The following is a 12,613-nucleotide window of genomic DNA, read 5'->3' as shown; positions in this document are numbered from 1 at the left end:
CTTTGATAGAAGCTCCAGGGTGGGATGGTTTTACAGATATAGTTAATGTTCATCTAGGGGATAAGAAGACATCAACTCCTTATTGCAGATATTCTCTAGCTTTAATCTTTGTGATTTACTTGGATCCCCCTAACTTTCACTTGACTGGAAATATGAGGGGGACATATGAAGAAGGAAGAATCTTTCACCAGAATTCCTCACTTTCTAGAAAGCTGAGGACACCACCAGCTGCCCTCCTTCTTCCAAGGCCCTTACTTACAGAGGCGGAAGTGTATGGTTCGTTAAAGGAAGCTGAGGGGTTAACTATTTCTCAGTAAACCTTGTGGGGTTGGTAGTTGTGGTGGTACTAGACCCAGTTGTTCATGGCTTTCGTTTAGCACATGGGCTGCTTCCACAGCTACAACTTGTAGGGAGGTAGAAAAAGACCTACCCGAAACAAAAATCTAAATTTAAGCATTATTAAAACCACCTAATTAGAATTCATACAATGTATATTTTTGTTTCAAATACCAGTAAAAGAGAAACATGATGTAAAAAGTTAGATTTGTTTTAGTTGATTATAAAATACTTGTTCTTTGTAGAAAATTTTAAAAACATAGAAAAGCATAAATAAGAAAATAAAAATAACCTACAATCGCAGAATGTATTAAAACAATGGATAATCTAAGAATAACGTATGAATGGCTTAGAAATGCATAGTATGAGATCTTTCTTTAGACACTTAACTTACCTTTGCAGTAACTAAAATTAAAATTAGTTAGTATCCATAGGTCACCTGAAGAGACTGGCATAAAAGAACTACATTCCACCCCAAGTCCCGGCTATAAAGAGAAGTGGTAGAAGGAAGGAGTATACTTTCAGGAGTAAGAACAAATAAAGCACTGTGTAGCCCTTTGATAAATGGGGAAAGTAACCTTAGTTCTTAACTTCCTTTCTCCGGTTCCGAACTCTGAGCACCTTTGAATTATACAGGATACTCCTACCTCCTCTCAATACCTGCCCTCCCATCAATTTTGTTTTACTTAAAATTATTTGAATTAGTTTCTGATTTTTGCAAGCAGACCATATGTATTATTTCTCAACTGGAGTTCTCATTAGTTAAATTTACTTAATATTTTAAATATTTAAAGCACTATTACTATCAGAGTTAAAAATCTAGTAGGTAATAATGGATGACAACGCACTGGATAAAAGATTTCTGAGGCTCAATAATTACCTTCTGAAAGAAATTACAGTAATCTCTTCTTAAAATATAGATTGCTACTTCTTTTAATCCTTCTAGTCCATACATATCAGCCATATTGAGTATCTGACTAAAATAAAAATAGATGCACTGTTAATTCTCCAATTTAAAACTCAAGGCACAATACATACTAATTTATTGATAATATATAGTCTGTTTAGAAAAAAACTGAAATATTTTGATTCTAATTTTCTGCGTTACATAATATATACCCTTTATGGATTATAAACACAGCATAGGCCAAACGTTGAAAGCACTGACACTTGATTTGATTAGTAGAGAACAAGAAATAAATTTGGAGATGTCTCAAATTCCCTTCATATACTAAGTGATATACAGAACAAAATCCAAGAAACTGCTATAAAGGCTGTAAAAGTTACAAAACTCTCTGCATCAAATTTGTATAATAAAAGTTTCTTGGCAGGCGGAGGGGCAATTCGCTAATGTCTTATCCTATTGAAAATGTCTGGCCGGGCGCGGTGGCTCAAGCCTGTAATCCCAGCACTTTGGGAGGCCGAGACGGGCGGATCACGAGGTCAGGAGATCGAGACCATCCTGACAACATGGTGAAACCCCGTCTCTACTAAAAAATACAAAAAACTAGCCTGGCGAGGTGGCGGGCGCCTGTAGTCCCAGCTTACTCGGGAGGCTGAGGCAGGAGAATGGTGTAAACCCGGGAGGCAGAGCTTGCAGTGAGCTGAGATCCGGCCACTGCTCTCCAGCCTGGGCCACAGAGCGAGACTCCGTCTCAAAAAAAAAAAAAAAGAAAAGAAAATGTCTACAAATAACCCTAAGATTGGAGACAGCATCCAACAACCAGAATTTCTTTTGCTTCTTTCATTTGGCAAGTATTTCTGAACACCTACACATACTTTAGGTACTTAAGAAGCCTACAAGCTTTGAAAGAATGACAAAATTTTGTATAGGTTGCCAGGGGATAAAAACTTAGTAGTAAATCCTGGGACTCATGGTATGTTCTCCTGAAAAACATATTTATTCAGTTTAAAATTAAAGGAACCAAATAATTTTTAAAATTAAAAAGTAGCTTTCATTTGTCTGATGTTAGAATACTAAGAAAATGGAAGACATCCAGAAAATTAAAAGAGCAAGGTGAACTTTCACTCCCAAGTAGGATTTCAGAGGCTTAGATGGTATTTCACTATAGCGCATTTAAAAGTCACAGTTGTTGGTCCTTAGGATGCCCTATATTCTTTTTTTTTTTTCCCCAAGAACGGGGTCTCACTATAGTCCCAGGCAGGTCTTGATCTCCTGGGCTCAGGCTATCCTCCCGCCTCTGCCTCCCTAAGTGCTGGGATTACAGGTGTGAGCCACTACGCCTGGCAAATGCCACATATATATATATATATATTTTTTTTTTTTTTTTTTTTTTTTTTTTTGAGATGGAGTCTCGCTCTATCACCAGACTGGAGTGCAGTGGTGCGATCTTGGCTCATGGCAACCTCCACCTCCCGGGTTCAAGTGATTCTCCTGTCTCAACCTCCCAAGTAGCTGGGACTACAGGTGCATACCACCATGCCCAGCTAATTTTTTTTTTTTTTTTTTGTATTTTTAGTAGAGACGAGGTTTCACCATGTTAGCCAGGATGGTCTCGATCTCTTGACCTCGAGATCCGCCCGCCTCAGCCTCCCAAAGTGCTGGGATTAGAGGTGAGAGCCACCGTGCCCGGCCCCCATATTCTTAAGTGTGTTTTTTCTTTTCTTTTGCTGTTTAGAAAAGATATACTAAAATTCAAAAAGCAGTAAAATAATTTTCAAAGTTTGATAAAAGTTTAATCAATTTATTAATCTATAAACCATAATTTATAGCTTCTTCTAAATTTAAGCCTAATAAAGACTGTTTTCAATCTTATTACTGCGAGTTGATAAGTCACCTTTTCTTCTAAATAAGGTGACCTGCTTATTTTTAGATGTTCTCAAAATATACTGAAGATACAGTAAAATAGATTATAAAAAGCAGTTTCTACTTCATTAACACTTTGCAACACAGCTTAACAAAGTAGAACCTAACTCTTTTATATCTTAAATTATTAAAAAGGAATACATACCCCACATTAGTTTTGTCTGGAATGTCCAGAGTTCCTCCATATATAAAATGCATCATAACATTCAGTTCTACATGGCTTATACTGAAAAATAAAAGAAAACTCAAATCCAGAAATAATTAAGGTTTAATCGATATCAATGATTCAATTTTCCCATAAACTTCCAGCCAAGATAATGTTCTAATCTTCCTTTTACCTGAAGAATATACTCTTCAAATAACATCCATGCAGGTACACCATTAATTTAAACAGAACAACAACAATAGATTTTTATATAAGTTATACAGTGTTATTAGTATGTTATCAAATCATTATTTATTGAGTATCCTCTACCACAGACTTTTAAAGTTAGAAAACACTTCTAGTCACTGTCCAACCTCTGGCTCATTAAGAAATCCTCTTCTCAGCACCTTCAACAAATGCCCTCTGGTCTTGCTTAAAGCCTCAAATGCACAAATCTATTCACTAGGAAGATTCTTGTTATGCTGCACAGATTTCTTAATTTGTAACACCTATCAGTGGCTCTAAGCTTGGCCAACGTACTCACTATACAGATGAAAAAGAAAAGGCATGATTTAAGAGGTAGTTTGGAATGACAACCTTTATGTCCAATTGAGTACCATATCTCAAACTCTGAATTCATGACCTTCTTCTTACTCCCCACACCAAACTTAGTCTCTTTCTGTTATTCCTATCTTGTTGAGAGCACTGCTACATAGCGTCTTGCATCTTACTCCAGCTTCTATTCCTCTGTACTAAGGGGGATGAATTATGTGGTTGGTGGACAACTACTGGCTATCAGTTGGGAGGAACTCCAGATAAGAGGTAATCTGATATATGTTCTCCTTTCTTCTCTGCTGAACCAGTGGGAAAAGGTGATGGAGAAGAAGTATATCTGCCATGCAGATTCAAACTTTCTCTCGGGTGGACTGTTTTAGAGGGATACAGTAAGCAAGCCAACTTTGGCTCTTGCATTAGAGCACATTCTACAGGTTGAGCATTGCTAATCTGAAAATAGGAAATCTAAAATGCTACAAAATTTTAGCATTTTATGAGAGATAGTGACAACTTTGCTTTCTGATGGTTCAATATACACAAAATTTGTTTCATTCACAAAATTATTTAAAATATTGTATAAAATTGCCTTCAGGCTATAAGGTGTTGTGTAAGTTGATTATCCAAATTGGATCATTCTTTTCATACTCAACTAAATCAGAGTCAAGGAGTAGGGGGCAAAAGCAATTGAGGCACATAGCATCTGCTTCAAGAATTGAATTTTCCACAGAGCCAGCTGCAGAAACAGCCTGCTGTAACCCTAAGAACTGTTTTACTTAGTAGCTGCTGAAACAACCTGCCTTGACCAGTATTACCTACCGCCTTCACTAAAATCAGAGCTTGCCAGCTTCCAAAAGCTTCTCTAGTGCCAATGAGCTTCCTTTCCAAACAATACATGTTTCTCCAGTAAAACCCCCAACCTCTCATTGTTCTTCAGACAATGGAAGAACAAAGGATATGGAAGATCACAGCAGTCTGTGAGTAGGCTCTGAATTGTAATTCTATGATTCTCAAATAAAACATTTAGAGATTTGTCTCTATATTTTATTTTGAATTTGACAATGTATACAAAACATAAATTTTGTGTTTAGACTTATGCATCATCTCCATCCCCAAGTTTTCTCATTATACATGTGCAAAGATTCCAAGACCTGAAAAAATCTGAAACACTCTGATCCCAAGCATTTCAGAGAAGGGATACTCAACCTGTACTGCTTTAACAGTTTTTATCGGTAATAAAGGAAATGTTTTCTTACTTCACTTACTGATTTTTTTGTCTTGTTCTGAACAGGAAGGAAGTATGCTATTTATTCGGCCCCCCTGAAGACTCCAACAGACATTATTCATCCATATGCCTAAGTCTGAACCTGAGGTTCATCTTAGTCCTCTCCCTCATTATATCCTGTCAATCATTTGTACCTTCCAGAATTTATTGAGTTCAGCCTCTGCTCTCTATTTCCTCTTTCACTGCCCTGGTTCAGCCTCTTATTTTCTCCCATCTGTACTATGACAGTATCCTCTCATACAGGTTTCCTGCCTGGAATCTTCCACTTGCATCCCATTTCCCACATTGCTATTAGAGTGACTTAGCTAAAATGAATATACGATACAGTATCCTGCTTAAACTCTTCAATTATTCTATTTTAAACTCTAATAAAACCCTTCAATTATTCTCCAAAGCCCATAAAAGAAAGTTCAAATTCCTTTATCATCTGACCTCCAGTTCTACCTCTCTAGCAGCTGTTCTAAGATAACTGAACTTACTCATTTTCTATACCTGAGCTACTTACATTTCCTTATACATCCATGTCTTAGCACATACTATTCACTGTGCTTAAAATGCTTTCCCTGTCCACTTATTTTATCTTTCAGATACAAGACATGTGGCTTTTTATCCGATTGTTTCCTAATGTATCCAAGGTGAAAAAAAATTACTGAATGTTAAAAACAACAACTATCATCTGGTGAGCACTTATGAGGCAGTCCCTGAGCTAATAAGCATTTTGAATGCTATTGGCTCATTTAATCACCATACCAACTCTATAGTAGATACTACTATCCGTCTCATTTCATACATGAAGAAACTGAAATTAAGTAAATTGCCCAAGATCAAAATCCACTGGAATTTAAATCCAGGCAGATTGAATCCAAAGCCTGGGCTCTGAAGAAGTATACTACACACACTTCCATTACCACATTTATCAAACTGACTTGCAGTATTTTTGTTTACATATTTGTCTCTCCTTCTAAACTGTGTTCTGCAAGGGCAGGGTTGTGCCACCTATCCTTGTATCTCTGATACCAGCAGAATGTCAGCAATGATTCAATACCCCCAGGATCAGAAGAATTTCCTTTCCCCACATAGTACTGGACCTCTGCAGTAGAATCATGATCTGGACAGTGCTGGCAAGATCCCTACAGTTTGTTAAGCACAGTACCTAATATCTACTAAAGAAACAAAACAAGGAAGGCAAGAAGAAAATAAATGGCTACGTTCTCAATGGCAGGTTCATAAAAAGAAAAAAAAAAAAGAAGAAAATAAATGGAGTCCCAGAAAGCAGGAATCAGAAAGGTGTTTTCTTTGACTCTATGGCCTTAAATAATATATGTTCAATAAATGTTTGATAAATGTTTAACGAATGGCTTATTAGGGAACTTACAGCATCTTCTCAAACCTTCAGAGGGAGACTAAATTGAAAATACAGAAATACTTTTCCATTAATTAAATAAATATTTACTGACCCCTACCATGGCTAAGTAGTAGTTTCTGCTGATTCAAAATTCTACACCTTTAATACTTAGGAAATAAAGTCAAATATCTAAATGTTCTCCTTTATGTACTACAGATATGACAAGATTTAATCTCAGAATAATTAAGCATATTATCTGTAGTTTGCTAAAATACTAGCATAATTACTTGAATGTGTAATACTCCATATACTTTTCCTCAGATTTTCAAGAACCATTCTTATCAACATTAGTAAGAATTGGCTATTTATTTTGAAATAGCTTCTTTAAAAATTCTTGATATGTTAAAAGATAATGACTAAATAAAAATAAGTCATATTATAATAAACAGCAAAATCTAGACATTTGAACCTATATATCAATATATATGATACTATAAAAATGGTAAGAAATAGTTTTCCTGCTGTCTCGAGAGATGTTTTACTAAACTGCATTCTCATTGTATTTTAAGTCATTTGTATTATATTTTTTACCAAAAATGTTTATAAAGACATGATCAACTGACCCAGAAAAGCAACAAATTTTTCCAATAGCCCATAGTTTAAATGGAAAGACTTAAAGCACTATTCCCATTAAAATGTAATCAGAGTAAAAGCTTACAGGAGAAGAAAACATTACATGTATTCAGAAAAAAGAAAAACCGATTTCAGGACAAAGATTTAAGATTAGAGACTAAATATGAACCTAGACGACTAAAATCTTTGTGTTACCAGCCTGGCCAACATGGTGAAAACCTGTCTCTACTAAAAATACAAAACTATCTAGGAGAGGTGGCACACGCCTGTAATCCCAGCTACTCAGGAGGCTGAGGCAGGGGAATCGTTTGAACCCAGGAAGTGGAGATTGCAGTGAGCCAAGTTCGTGCCATTGCACTCCAGCCCAGGTGACAGAGCAAGAATCTGGCTCAAAAAATAAATAAATAAATAAATAAGGTCGGGCAAAGTGGCTCATGCCTGTACTCCTAGTACTTTGGGAGGCTGAAATGGGTGGATCACCTGAGGTCGGGAGGTCGAGACCAGCTTGATCAACATGGAGAAACCTGTCTCTACTAAAAATACAAAATTAGCCAGGTGTGGTGGCACATGCCTGTAATCCCAGCTACTCAGGAGGCTGAGGCAGGAGAATCACTTGAACCTGGGAGGCGGAGGCTGCAGTGAGCCAAGATCACGCCATTGTACTCCAGCCTGGGCAACAAGAGTGAAACTCTGTCTAAAAAAATTAAAAAATAAAAAACTAAAATAAAATAAAATACCTGTTTCATGTGTACTTTCTAAAGTTTCAGGCTCCTTTGTGGAGCCCTGTGTGTGGGCTAATGGGACACAGAGACTCCATTCATTCATTCTTTGTTCATTCATAATTAATATTTGTGAATGACAGGCTCATTCTAAACTTTGTGGATATAAGAAGTTTACATTCTAGTGGAAGGACATGGACAATATTAAAATTTTTGATAGTCAAAGTGCCATGAAGACAATACAATAGGATAATGTAAGACAGAGTAACTGAGGAGTTGGTCTGTAGCTATAATAGGTGTAACAGTCTGGGAAGGTGATGCTTGATCTGAGATTTCAAGCATGAGAAGAAGCCAGCCATGCAAAATACTAGGTGCAAAATACTGTTAGGCAGAGGAAGCCAGAAGAACAAAGGCCCTGCTGCAGGAATGAACTTACTGGAGGAAAGAGCCACAAATGCAGGCAAGAATGGTACAAAACGAGAGGGAGGCCAGGGGCCAGATCATGGAGGGTCTCGTAGGTCATGGTAAAGAGTTTGGGTTTAATTCTAATTGCAATGAGAAGACAATGAAGGACTTTAGTCAGGACAGATATACATCTCATTTATATTTCAAAACTTATATTGAAGACCAGGGCAATCCCAGGAATCTCCCAAGGGAGATGGGAAAATCCAAATTTATGCTCCAAAGCCCAGGCACCACTGGAAGACTTCTAATTAATAAAATGAAACAAGTGGAACTCCTTCACAGAAGTGTTGGCTGTGGTTCAATTTACATTACAGTATGTGGAAAATTTTCCCTTTCTGTCTACTAGAGCAGGAAAATTTCCCTCCAACTATATCCTTCCACTCCCCAACTCTGGGGCATGGATGGAACTAGGATTATAGAATTCTGCTGTCCCCACACTCAAATTATTGAAGGCAGTTCCTCTTGAAAAATACTATGTGCATTATGTTCTCAGTATCTGGTGAATTACTAACTCACTAAAAATATGGTGGTTCCTTCTGTAAGGACAGACAGGATTGTCTTAGAATGTACTGACAGAAAACATCCTGCAGACATGCAACAGTAGCCCAGTTCCAAAAGAAGCTGCTGATTATGCAAAGTAAGCATTGCTGTCCTGGTATTGGGAAAGGCCCTCTCTTGAACGTTTTTCTCTCTAGAAAATGAGAATAATCTAATTTAGAGAAAGAAAGAACAGTCAATATTAATGAGCACTACATACTACACTAGTTTATTTCCTTACTGTATCCATTTAATCCTTTCAACAACCTCAGGAAGCTCAGGAAAGCTAAGGAATGTCCCCAAAGTCATATAACAAGTTAGGACTGGATACACTCCTGCCTGTAAGGACCCCAAGGTTTATTATCCTTTTATGACACTACATTCCTCATGGAAACATCTGCCTAGGTTTACAATGTAAGCTAATGGGAAACTGGAATGTGTTTTGTGTATTGTTTCAATATACGAATTCCTAAAATATGTAATTTTTTAAAGTAAAATTCCTTAATCCCCTTTAGCCTTCCAACAGCTTTATATGCCACAATGCTAATAAAATGGTAAGTAGTAATTTGAGACAATCAATTTGACACATGACACAACAGGGAAAGGCAAAATATATCATAGCACTGTGTGATAATAATAACAATAAGGGTATAGATGAAGCCATGTATCCACCACGTGATACTTTCTTCTTTTAGAGTTATAGAACCTTGCTTTATCAAATAAGATAAAGCAGTTGAACAACAACAACAGTACCTTCATTTTCAATGCATTAACATTAGGAGTCAATTATTTAATGTTGCTAATGTTTTTACAATTGCTTTGTTCACCATTGCATAGCACTCCTTTTTTTTTTTTTTTTTTTTTGAGACGGAGTCTCGCTCTGTCGCCCAGGCTGGAGTGCAGTGGCGTGATCTCAGCTCACTGCAAGCTCCACCTCCCTGGTTCCCGCCATTCTCCTGCCTCAGCCTCCCGAGTAGCTGGGACTACAGGCGCCCGCCACCTCGCCCGGCTAGTTTTTTGTATTTTGAGTAGAGACGGGGTTTCACCGTGTTAGGCAGGATGGTCTCGATCTCCTGACCTCGTGATCCACCCGTCTTGGCCTCCCAAAGTGCTGGGATTACAGGCTTGAGCCACCACGCCCGGCCAGCACTCCTTTCTTCTGGGTTTACTCTTATACATTTTTCTGTTGGGGAATAACATGATGTGAAGTAAAATGTATAGTAAAATATAAAATTATGTTAACAGTATTTTAGGAATATATAGACTTAACAATTTAAGATAAAAGGGATTTTAACCAAAGTCAATACAAGAAAGGACAACTACATAAGAATAATAAAATTAAAATAAAGCAATATAAATTCAGAAAGAAAAAAAACATTAGGAGTCAATAAGCCAATTAGAGGTGAGCCTCCACTGTTAATAAAGCAGCTCTAGGTAAAATGAACCAGTGAGAAGCAAAGCCTTGCTTACAGTAAAAGTGAAGTGAAAATACTGTTAAGAGGGGTGAGCCTGGTCATGGCTGGCACTAATACAATGTATGGTCTACTTATTCAGATGACATTTTGAAACTAACTGGGCTACTTCTATTTGGCTTTCCCTTGAACAAGCTACTAAAGTTGGTCAGCAGGAGTCAAACCACACTGCAAAAGGGGTTATTTATCCATTACTTCCATTGTAAATTAAAGACAGAAAATTACAGGTGAAAGAGTAGAGATGAGTAATTGATGTCATTATTTATTTCTTGCCCACTGACCTCTGCCCACTGGTCTATTAATAAATAGACCTCATCTTTAAAAGCCTGAGTGTTTGAATGTTTAATCTCATCAGCTCATGAGGGGTGATTAAAGAAGACTGAAAAACAAAAGACTCCCCCTTGCCTTTATTCCTATAGCTAAACTCAGAGGTCACCTTGAACTATATAAAACAGATAAAAGTTGAAGGGGCATCTCTTTGCAAATGGCCTTCCCCTAAAATCCCAATCCTATGCCATGCGTTTCTCCTAATGTGCCTACTAGGAACATTAGGGTTCTGTGGGACAAAGATTTACACAGTGGAGAAGAAGAGCAGTCTGAGCTAGCTCAAGAACACATATCAATGGGAAAACTTTTAAATTTCTTCAGTGACTGTGTGGAATGAACTCTGAATTATGAATTGACAAATGTGATTTAAGCTGGGTGCGGTGGCTCACACCTATAATCCCAGTACTTTGGGAGGCCAAGGTGGGAGGATCGCTTGAGATCAAGAGTTTGAGACCAGCCTGGGCAACACGATGAGACCTCATCTCCACTAAAAATTATAAAAACTAGCAAGGTGTAGGAGTATACATCTATAATCCCAGCTACTTAGGAGGCTGAGGCAGGAGGATCACTTGAAGCCCTATATTGACCTCAGATAAAAATAATTTAATTAGATCATCATTACATAACGTGTTTTTTTTTTGTTTTGTGCTTTTTTTTTGAGACAGAGTCTCGCTCTGTCGCCCAGGCTGGAGTGCAGTGGCACGATCTCAGCTCACTGCAACCTCTGCCTCCCCGGTTCAAGAGATTCTCCTGCCTCAGCCTCCTGAGTAGCTGGGATTACAGGCACATGCCGTCACGCCCAGCTAGTTTTTGTATTTTTAGTAGAGACGTGGTTTCAACCATGTTGGTCAGGCTGGTCTTGAACTCCCAGCCTCGTGATCCCCCCGCCCTGGCCTCCCAAAGTGCTGGGATTACAGGTGGGAGCCACCGCGCCTGGCCTACATAATGGATTTTTTAAAAGCACATATACAGAAATAATAAATGAAAACAAATAAAAGGTAGATACAAGTAGTGAAAACAACTCACTTCTCCTGTTGTTACATATCTTTGCTATGTATTGCCCATGCCATGTATTTTCATGTTTTGAACGTTTCTAAGCACATTTATTTCTCAGTTAGGTTGAAGAGTTTAATTTCTCTTTATACACTTAATAAAGACCATCAAACAGCCAAATTGTATATCTAGTATCTAAATGTGTATTTCTGAAGATGTCTTCTCTCAGAGAAGAGCAAAATCTTCTTTGGAAGGGTCTCCAGCATAGTCCTTCTGGTAAGGTCAGTGATTTCCAAGTCTTTATTTATGAACTGCTATTAATTTGATTTTCTAATACCCCTTTCCTAAAAGTGTTATATTAGTATTTAAAAACTTGAATGTAGGTCAGGTGCAGTGGCTCATGCCTGTAATTCCAACACTTTGGGATGCCAAGGCCAGGTGAATTACTTGAGGTCAGGAGTTCAAGGCCATTCTGGCCAACATGGCAAAACCCCATTTCTACTAAAACTACAAAAATTAGCCAGGCGTGGTGGTGCATGCCTGTAATCCCAGCTACTCAGGAGGCTGAGGCAGGAAAATCACTTGAACCTGGGATACCAGTGGAGGTTGCAGTGAGCTGAGATCCCACCACTTGACTCCAGCCTGGGTGACCGAATGAGACTACATCTCAAAAAACAAACAAACAAAAAAGAAATTGAATGGAAATATTTGCTTTGCATATTAATAGTTTAAACAATTAAGATCCCTTTGAGATAACTGGAGATACTTTAAGTTATATAAAATATATGTGTGTGTATATATATGTATTTTTTTTTTTTTTGAGACAGGGTTTGGCTCTGTTACCCAGGTTGGAATGCAGTGGTGTGATCATGGCTCACTGCAGCCTCGAACTCCTGAGCCACGACTGTGTCACAGCACTCTAGCCTGGGCAACATAGCTAGATCCCATCTCAAAAAAATAAAAAGAAAAAAAATTTA

The 12,613-nt window shown here is 37.7% G+C and overlaps 1 protein-coding gene across 2 annotated transcripts in view; it reads right to left on the bottom strand.

Annotated features, from left to right (window-relative positions):
• The window catches only part of LOC104667804 (AP2-interacting clathrin-endocytosis protein), a 106,696-nt gene that overhangs the window by 43,293 nt on the left and 50,790 nt on the right, over positions 1–12,613 (bottom strand). Inside the window, exons 6-7 of one of the 2 annotated variants that reach the window (XM_010370374.2) lie at positions 3,309–3,389; positions 1,217–1,313 (exon numbers count right to left, since the gene is read on the bottom strand). In XM_010370374.2, coding sequence (XP_010368676.2) covers positions 1,217–1,313; positions 3,309–3,389 — 178 coding nt within the window. Of the gene's footprint in view, positions 1–1,216; positions 1,314–3,308; positions 3,390–12,613 lie in introns of those variants that run through there. The other variant, XM_030936946.1, reaches the window with a different exon arrangement.

The sequence above is a fragment of the Rhinopithecus roxellana genome, chromosome 8 (genome assembly GCF_007565055.1).
Source record: "Rhinopithecus roxellana isolate Shanxi Qingling chromosome 8, ASM756505v1, whole genome shotgun sequence".
NCBI lineage: Eukaryota > Metazoa > Chordata > Mammalia > Primates > Cercopithecidae > Rhinopithecus > Rhinopithecus roxellana.
Note: the sequence above shows the minus strand (reverse complement) of the source record. Positions and strands in the feature narration are given on the sequence as shown.